We start from the raw sequence: 9,123 nt of genomic DNA, 5'->3' as shown, positions 1-9,123 counted from the left end.
AGCTGTAGGCCCAACAGCCCTTGGCATTGGGCACCTCCTGATTTCCCACCTAAATCTAACCAGAATGCCTTTACACACAAATCTCCTTCTGCCATTTGGCTCTTCAGCTTTGCTCACCCTTGCCCCGCTGAGGCGCCCCTCAGCCCTGAAGCACGCTGCCCTGGGCATCGCCCACCACCCCTTTCTCCCAGCCAGGCTGCCATGTTGCCTGCAGCCCCTTTCCTCAGGGGCAGGCCGCCATGTCACCGCCATCCTCCAGGGACCCTTCCCACCAGGCAACTCCCGGCCTGGCCCGCACCCCTGACCTGTGCGGAGCGGCTGGGCTTACGCGGGGGCCGGGGCTGAGGCGAGGGCCGAGGCGGGGGCTAGGCAGCCGCGCGTGCCCGGGCGCTTTTGGGCGCGGAACGCTGGCGGCGCGGGGGCGTGTTCCCAGCCGGGCCGAGCGGCCGAGCGGCGCCGGGCCCTGAGCGCTGGGAGCGTCGGGCGCCTTGGAAACGGCCGGAAGCTGGGGAGGAGCAGCGGCAGGAGGATGCTGAGCCCCGAGCGGCTCTCGCTGCCGGGGCCTGAGTACCTGGGTGAGGAGCGGGACGGCGCCCCGAGGGTCCCGCCCGCCGGGTGTGCTGCGGCCCGCCGTGGGGAGGGCTCGGCGGGGCCGGGGGTGGCCGCGGCCTGGCCCAGCTTTCCCGGGGGCCAGCGGCTTGAGGCCCGCGGCGTGCCCCCCGGCTGGGTCGGAGCGACTCCGCGTGTGCCTTGTCGCCTGGGGAGGGGGGGCTGCAGCCCGGTGTGTAGGGAGCTGTTTCTCCGGGTGCTCCCCTGAGGTGGGGGGGCTGCGGGGCCCGCTGGGGCGCAGGGAGCTCCCCTCCGGTGGTCCCCGTGAAGGCAGCGGAGGCCTGAGGGGGGTGAGCAGCGGCCGGAGGGGGGGAGCTGCGGCCTGCTCCCCGCCTCGTCTGCACGGTGTGGGTAGGAACAAACAACGGGCACCTGCTCCCTGGCAGGCTGGAACCTCACTTAGCACATTATCAATCTGTTTTGCTCGCAGGTCTATGTGAGCAACTGTATTTTATGCTCATATTCCAACATTGGAAATGAGTGTTCGTTCTTTTGTTAGGAGATGGTTTTGAATGTCGGCTTTTCTTCTGAAGTAATGTTTCCTGCATAAAATGGAAATAATTTATGAAGCAGCCGCTGTCTTGGCGACTGCATCCTTTTAAGCCTGCTCTAACAGTTTGTGTTATTGCTTGATATTCCAGGAAACTAAGGAGCAAAGTGATTCAATGTTAATGTGTCAAATAAAAATAATTAGGATGGAATAAATTCAATATGACTTCATTTAATTGCTAATGAGGAGATGAATTACAAGTAGTAAGCATTTGGAATGTGTTCAAGACAATATTTTTTAAGTGAAACTCTTCAGCCATTACTTTCTAGGCCCAAGAGGCTGTTTGGTAGTAACTATTATAAAGGTATACATAATTTACTGTGGCTTTCTTGTACAAGGGAAGGTCAGAAATGGCATGGATTGGTTTGCGCTGCTTGTTCCATCATAATATTGCTGTCTCTGATAAGTCAAAATGGAGCAAGGCTGGAGAAACACTGCTGGCTTCCAGTAAATGGAAAACCTGCTTTGCAGGGAGGAGACTGAAAGAGCTGAGTTTGTTTAGCCTAGCAATAGTGTCAAAGAGTGGGCATCCAACTGTCTTTCACAGCACATCATAGCACTAAAGAGAGATTAAATATTTAAGCAAAAGAGTGATCTAACTTGTCTTAGAGTAGAATCCGTGCACTTGCTGCTAGGCTGCTCTTTGGGTACGTCATGTATACGTACATAACTGCAATGCTATCCTGTGTTAAGGAAACTCAAAGCAGAAATAAAGAGTTTTAGTGCTCTGTTTGGGGTGATTCTCGGGAGAATCACTTTGCTGAAGTTCTTGTTGCCAATGTCACTTCTGAAGCTAGTTCAGGTACTTGAGAACAGTATGGCTTGTGCCATGTAGTTACACCCTTTGGGTTTGTGCTACTCAAATCGCACTACATCAGCATGTTCAACCGCAACGTTTATAGAGAGACTCATAACTTTTCTATAGTTGCTGTAGGCTGAAACTTGCAGAATTTCCTTTTTTTAATGAGCCAACTTGGTTTTAGGTTCATTTAATTGTTTTTAATGAAATAGGCACTTAACTTTTACTAGTGTGAAACTTGTCAGTAAGGATTGAATTGCTCAAAACAATCTAGGAAGCAGACTAAAAGTTCTTAAAGTGTAGGAATAAACCAGTTTTCTGTTTCACATCTGAAGTTGAGAAATGAGACTTCTAAGAGATGTGCAGGATTGTTAGGTGTGAGCAGCTTTATTAGCCTACTTAAACTGAGCCTCCTTTTATCTCTGTTCCGCATGCTGATCTACTTTTCCCTTTTTTTGTTTTACAAAACAGTCTAAATTATTCTGACATTGGGGTCAGGAAAAGACCCATGAGCATGTGAGGTTGAGCAATAACTTGTATAAGAGCCTGTTCTGTTGATCACTTACTATGTTTTTCTGTTTGGTTTGCAGTATCTGTTGTTTATTAGAGGGGGAAAAGTTTCTGCTACCTGATGGTATTGTTATTTATATAATGTTCATGTTATTAACATTAGTAAATGTTACCAATAACAATGTTTGTCTTTGTGCAACTTTGTATCTTGCCAGACAGCTGAAGATCCTACTGAAGGAATTGTGTATTAGCAGTAGGAAGGTGGTTAAAAAAACAAACAAAACCTCAGCAGTCTCCTCTGCCTCCCAAAGTAAACACACCTCCCCAGCATTTTCGTAACTTGATTTATGTTTTCTACATTGACCTGGCATTCTGAAATCGCCATTCTTTGGATTTGTTCTATTGCATGCCTCGAAGTCTTGTTAATACAGTTGTGTGATGTGGGGTTATAAACAATTGTGGTAAATTTCATTTCCTGTCATTTCTTTGTGAAGTTGCGTTTCCATAGGCTGCCACTTAAGGTATTCTGTGAGTCTCCCAGATCAGGTGGCACTACCTTTCCTGACCTGGAATGGGCAAGCTTCACCTAACTTTTTTCCTCTTTTCTTTTTTCAATATCACAGACAGGCCAATGAATAAAATGAGTGGCCCAAATAACATTACATGCTACTTGCTGCGTATTTTTTTTCAGGAAAATAGGAAAAAAAATCCTATTTGAGATGATTCTCCCACATCCAATTTGGATGCAAAGAGGGAAATAAAAACATTTGTGAGTTAGAATAGAAGTAAACATGAAGAGAATTAAGCATTCACTTAAGATGAAAAATAATTGCAAAGTTTTGGTACACCAGAGTTCCTGGAAAATAAAAATCAGGGCAATGTGTCTCATGCTGCAATGACTGTGAGACAGTAAGTAGAAGAACAGAGATGACCGATAGTGAATAGGAAAGGAGATGAGGTCTGTTGAGTTGGCAGAAAGGCTACCATGAAGATGTTGTAACTAGTAGGACATTTTAAACAGTATTTCCACTGAATAAACAACATTTAGTGTTTGGGGATAGTGATGAAAATGTGTTTCTCGTATGATGGATGAGACTTAAACTAGAGTAGGCAAAATGAGGCCTATTTGAGATACTTTTCCATGCCTTCCTCATTATGGTTTAATAACTGGTGATTGCTCAGTTATTTATAGCAGGCAATGGAGCACTTAGTGTATTGTTCTGCTCATGCAGCTGTCTTCTGAAGTTTCAAACTGTATTCCCTCCCTGCCTTTCCTGCTAGGGAGAAAAAGCCACAGATTACTACACATTTTTCTGAATTTTATTTTTCTCTGTATTCTCCTTCCCTCTACTCTCCAGCTCCAGGATGTTCTTTCTTTTCTTCCTTTGCCAATATAAGACATGTAAGAACAGAAATACTCTCTTAGGGAAGTATCTTATCAGTAAAGCATGGGGCTGTTAGGTGCCAGAAACATGGCTGTGTTGCCTCCTTTCTCCTAAGAGGTCTTGGGCTTCATGATTAGAAAGAATTCCATGGTATTGGTGCTTTTACAAAACTGAGTAGCTCCCAGCAGAGAACTTCAGTAGACACTTTGCAGATACCTAGGTGTTTTGCTGATTGACTGGATACCAAGCAAAAATGAATTCCAAATCACATATAAGAATAAATGCAGTTTATTATATTACACTATAATAAAGGAAAAATAGCATGCACTATGATAAAAGGAAACAGTATTAGTTGTTATGCACAATATGATAAAAAAGCAATAGGAGGAAAGCATCAAATCATTACGGAGTCTAAGAAAAGGATATATCACCAATTACCACCTTAACATCATACAAGCCCACCCTTCGTCTGGGAAGCTCTGTTGCAGCTGGCTTCCTGGAATCCTTTGGTAACTGGGAAAATTCCTACGTGGTGTGTCCACCTGTAGGTGAGGCTTCTGACCCCAGTCCTGGAGCTTGCCACCTTTATACTCAGTGCAAAACAAAAATAGTTTACACACCTAGCGTATGTAAACCTTTGCATTTTGGCTTAGTGCAGGCATGCAGTATCACATGATTCGTAAGGTTCACACATGCCAGGGATGTTGGCCAGATGCCCGAGCATGGTGGAGTTAATGTCATGACACAGCTGCACACAATATTGATTGTCTGGCTGTTCCTGCTCTTATCTTGCTTGTTTGAGGGGCTCAGGACAAGCACCACCTGCTCATTGAAGTTGTACTTGAGCTTCCTGAGCTCACTGTCCAGGTTAAGTGATCCCTAATTAAAGGCAAAGGCTTTTTCATAAGCAGTAATTAATTTAATGAATTTTCACCACACTGGGGTTTACTCTTTGTCTGAATGGTCTTAAGAAATATTAAGTTGGAAAGTCCAAGTGCAATTGTTTTCTTTAAGAGCATAATCAATGTATAGGTCATGTTGTTATCCAGGCATCTCAGCTGACACTGAGTCTTCTCTTAGTCCAGATACTTGATGAGCTTCTGTGAGGCACTGTGTCCGAAAGAGCTTATGGTCTAAAAAAGAGAAGAGAATGCCTTTATAAGAAAAACCATTTATTTATTTATTGTTCAGTTGTCCAGATAGCAGAAGTATAATGTAGAAGACGAACGACTTCCCCATTGATGCGTGAGTTTGCCTGTAGAAATGTTAAGTCAAGTTTGAATCTTCTTAGACTCACTCTAGTACTTTCTCCAAAAGATGGAGGTTTCATCCCCAATCCTGCTGTTGCGCTAGGACTTCCATCTTAGCTTGAAAGGTAACAGGTGAAATCTGATCCTGATGTAGGTATAATTCCAGTATTGGAGAGTACACAGTCCTTCTGCATTTGAGTATCAATAGGTAGGGAGCTATTAGGGTACTTAATGCTTTCTAACAAGCTGGGATGGCAATTACTTCCACAGTGTTAACAATACACTGCATAAATTCAGATTTAAGTAATTATTATTTTTTTTTTAAAGGATAGTCCAAGAATTTTTCCTTGGCGAGGTGGTGATTTCTAGCAGCTGTACAGCATCTTGCAGGAGATGGTCTGCTGGAAGGACTTGGACAATTAAGTCGGTCTGTGTGCAGCCTCATGAGTGCAAACTGAAAGAGTACAATGTTGTGGTTTGTGACTAATATGCTCATTAATTGTTTGAAACAAATTTTCAATTATGGTCAAGATTTAAGAAATGTTTCAGTTTATACTTACTTTTTTTTTTTTGTTGAAAGTGGTTTTGAAACTGTGAACATATGAAATAAGGTGTAGTTATGATGTGTGACCACTTAGCATGTGTTCGTGAGTAAACAGCGCATGTCAGACATTGTAGTGTTATCTCTGGTATGACAGGGTCTACTTGTACTTCCTTAAAAAAAAAAAACCACACAATTTTTTTGAGGGTTAATAGGAAATTACACTGTGAAGCTGTGCAAAGCTGGAAGGAGCTACAGCTGTACAGTGATTTAGCTTTTAGGTTGATTGTTTTGTTTACATACTTCTCTTGCTCAGGCCATTCCTTAGTGATATCTGAAGAGGTTAAATCCCTAATGATATTGGAAAAGTTTAAAAAGAGCATCCTGAAAGACCATTAATGCTGGAAAAACTTCCAGAGTTGACATGATTTTATTCTTGCAGTTTGTATCCTTACTAATTCCCTCTTGCTTCATTACTGTTTGGGTAATAATTGCATGAAATTGATTCTGTGTTACTGTAGATGTGCCTTTCCAATGTGCGTAATACAGTAGTGTCCTTAGGCTCCAGTTCAGAATAACTTCTGACAGAGTATTTACCTGTTACTTTAATATGCTCTCAGAAATTAAAAAAAAAAATAATGCCAGAAATATTACAAATACATTAAAGCTTGTTATACTCTTGAACTTCTGATAACTGAAATGAATCATAACGTTAATTGCATCAAATAGTGTGTATTTTCAGCCCTTCAGTTGAGGAGGTGGCAAATGGTCTTACTGTCCAGGAATTCCCACTCCTGGTTTTTCAATGTATTCAGTTATGCCAGGAATGAACCAGCCATAAAAAAGAAAAACCCTCTTATGTGTATGTGGTACAAATTGTTTTGGTAGACAGCTCACATTCCAGAAGGCATCATCTCATGAAGAGTTGAGCAATAATGTATCTAGCTGATTTGATAATAATTTGATAAATAAAGCCTTACCTCTGCTGTAGGGCTCTGTTCTGCTGCTTATTTAAACAATGTATGTGATATGTGTTTTACTATCTGATACCAATTTATTCCAATCGTACTCTTTCTTAAGGTCGTTTGGCGCACTTTATTTTTCTTCTGTGGCATCTGCTGCTATTTTTATTATACCTCCTGGCTGTCCCATGTTTGCTATTTCTTTCAAGTATAACAGGCAGCATCACTTCTTGGTAAGTGTGCTGGTATACTGATCTTCAGTTTTTCTTCTTTGCCTTTAGAAAAGGCAAACTTGTTGGAAGAGAAGCTTCTTACCAATGTAGCATTAAGGAGATGCATCTAAGTTGTAAAACTAGGAAACATGTGCAAAACCAGTATGGTTAATGTGATTGTGTTGCCAGTATGTGCTGAAGTAGGTATTGCGTAACTGACACAAACAGTACTGTGGCACTTCCAAGGTCTTAGTCCTCTCCGTTCTTGAGCCCTACTGATAATAATAAATATTACATGTATGCAATGTCATAACCTACAAGTGATGTGTATGTCCTTCCTTCCTCCTGAATTTCTGGCTTTGAGAATCTCACTGTATATATTCTGTTTCATGCAGTGGTATTGTTTGTGTTAGATTTTCCTTTTCCTTCAAGATTTTTTAAGTATCAGTGCTTGTTTTTACAATATTTGTCATCAAGCCTGTGAATTAACAGGTTGTTTGTTCTCATAAGAAGATTGAAACAAGTCATTTGGTGGCTTGTAAAAGGTCTGCTTTTACTACTTTAAAAACACATGCAAATTGATTTGGTGCAGTTATGTCTAAATGGAATTAGTTGTGATTGTCTAGTCTGTTGTTGTGAAGTCCATAGAGATTGTGAATTGATGGTGGATGTAATCCTTGTTTTGTCTTTTGCTTGTAAGCTGGAGGAGATTTATATGACTTGGTCTGGCCACGCTTGAATTGAACAGCCTCTGCTCAGCCCTGAATTTGGTTCTGAGCCAAAAGTGCATTAATTCCAAAATTCACTTTAAACATTGGACATATGAGTGATGGTGGGGTGTGAGCATGTGAATGTGGTGGTAATACCATCAGAGGCCATTCTCCTAAGTGCTACAGTAACCAACTTTGGAGGAGCTGTACTGTATGTATTGCTAGTGATTGGACTGAAGTTATAAGTGTAAAATTGCTGCTAGTGGTTTAGTGATAAGAATTAAGATATTCTGTGCAAAGGTATCTACTTAACATCAGGTCATGGGCTACCTGAAGACTCTTCTGTGAATTTATTCTGTTGGATCCTTCTGTGAAAGCTGCCTGTTCTTAAATTTGACAGCAAAGAGTAGCACCTACCAAGTGAATATGGCAGGCACCCTTACTGTTTGGGGTAGTTGCGTGGGATTCCAGGGAAGAGTTTAGCAAGTGTGGGTTGCATTGGAAAGTTTTGTATGAGTAGGGAGGAGAGCCTTTGTTGCAATAAGCCATAAATAAATAAGCGCTGAGGGTAATAACCTGTTGTAATACCTCCTTTGTGGAAGGTGCAATATACTGGAATACTATCGGGAAGAAAATGAGACAGCAAGCTGTAATAGCACAGTTGTGTGAGTATTTGGGCTTTACATTCTGATTTGGACTTGCTGCCTTGTTACAAAGTGGGCCTCAAAAGTATGAGCAACATGCATACCAATACACCATCATCGGCTTGAATTTTCAAAAACTATTAAAATGTGTGAATCACCTCATTTACTTTGCACAGGACCCCACAGATTTTTAACTGTTTGCATAAATAGTTAATATTCCATTATGGTTCCAGTGTTTGTTATGGAAAGTACCACTTGTATAAATTATGGAACTACTATTTTGCTATAACCAGACTCCTGGCACTTTATTTTGCCTCTCTGGCCTGCTAGAACTTGCCTGCAAATTAGATTTTATTCTGTGACTTTTCTGCTTAGGGTAGAGTTGGTTGGGTTATAAAAGATACTACTTGCACCGTTCCGTGGAACTGGGCAGCCAGCGAACAGGAAGCCAGAGCTGGAATTTGGTTTGGCAGTGTGAACTGGGCTACCTGGAAAACAGCACAGCAGCCGAAGAGAGAGACTTCTCAAGGAAATGCTGTTTTCTTTCACCTTCTCTGCTCACCAATTTCTTCCCTCCCCTACACCTCTGCTTATGTCCTGGGAAATAGGGAGAGAGGTTCTTTGTCAGGCCATGCAACAAAAAGTTTAACAGAAATAGTCTTTTATCAGCAACTTTATTCAACAGTGACCTGTATACATTTGTGTGCATTTTTAAGTGTGACAGAAATTTCTGAAATTCTGGGTTGAAAGTTAATTTATTCTCCAGGAGCAGACTTAAAGGTGTTTGTTACAGAGGTCAGTCACATTGGTCTGTGTAGCACTGTGGGACCATGCCTGTCTATTCCCATAGGCTTTTAGGGGAGAGGTTAATGACTCTAAAGAAGTAAAGTAACAAAAATATATTTCATTGATGGGGCTGTTCTATGAAGGGACTGTATGCCTTCCCACGAA

General features: G+C 42.1%; 1 protein-coding gene across 1 annotated transcript in view; it reads left to right on the top strand.

Annotated features, from left to right (window-relative positions):
* The first annotated feature begins 334 nt into the window (after positions 1–334).
* The window catches only part of CSTPP1 (centriolar satellite-associated tubulin polyglutamylase complex regulator 1), an 85,216-nt gene continuing 76,427 nt past the window's right edge, over positions 335–9,123 (top strand). Inside the window, exon 1 of the mRNA XM_055715379.1 lies at positions 335–575. Within this exon, the coding sequence (XP_055571354.1) occupies positions 530–575 (46 nt within the window). The 5' untranslated portion in view covers positions 335–529. The remainder of the gene's footprint in view (positions 576–9,123) is intronic.

This window comes from Falco cherrug, chromosome 7 (assembly GCF_023634085.1).
Source record: "Falco cherrug isolate bFalChe1 chromosome 7, bFalChe1.pri, whole genome shotgun sequence".
Taxonomy (NCBI): domain Eukaryota; kingdom Metazoa; phylum Chordata; class Aves; order Falconiformes; family Falconidae; genus Falco; species Falco cherrug.
Note: the sequence above shows the minus strand (reverse complement) of the source record. Positions and strands in the feature narration are given on the sequence as shown.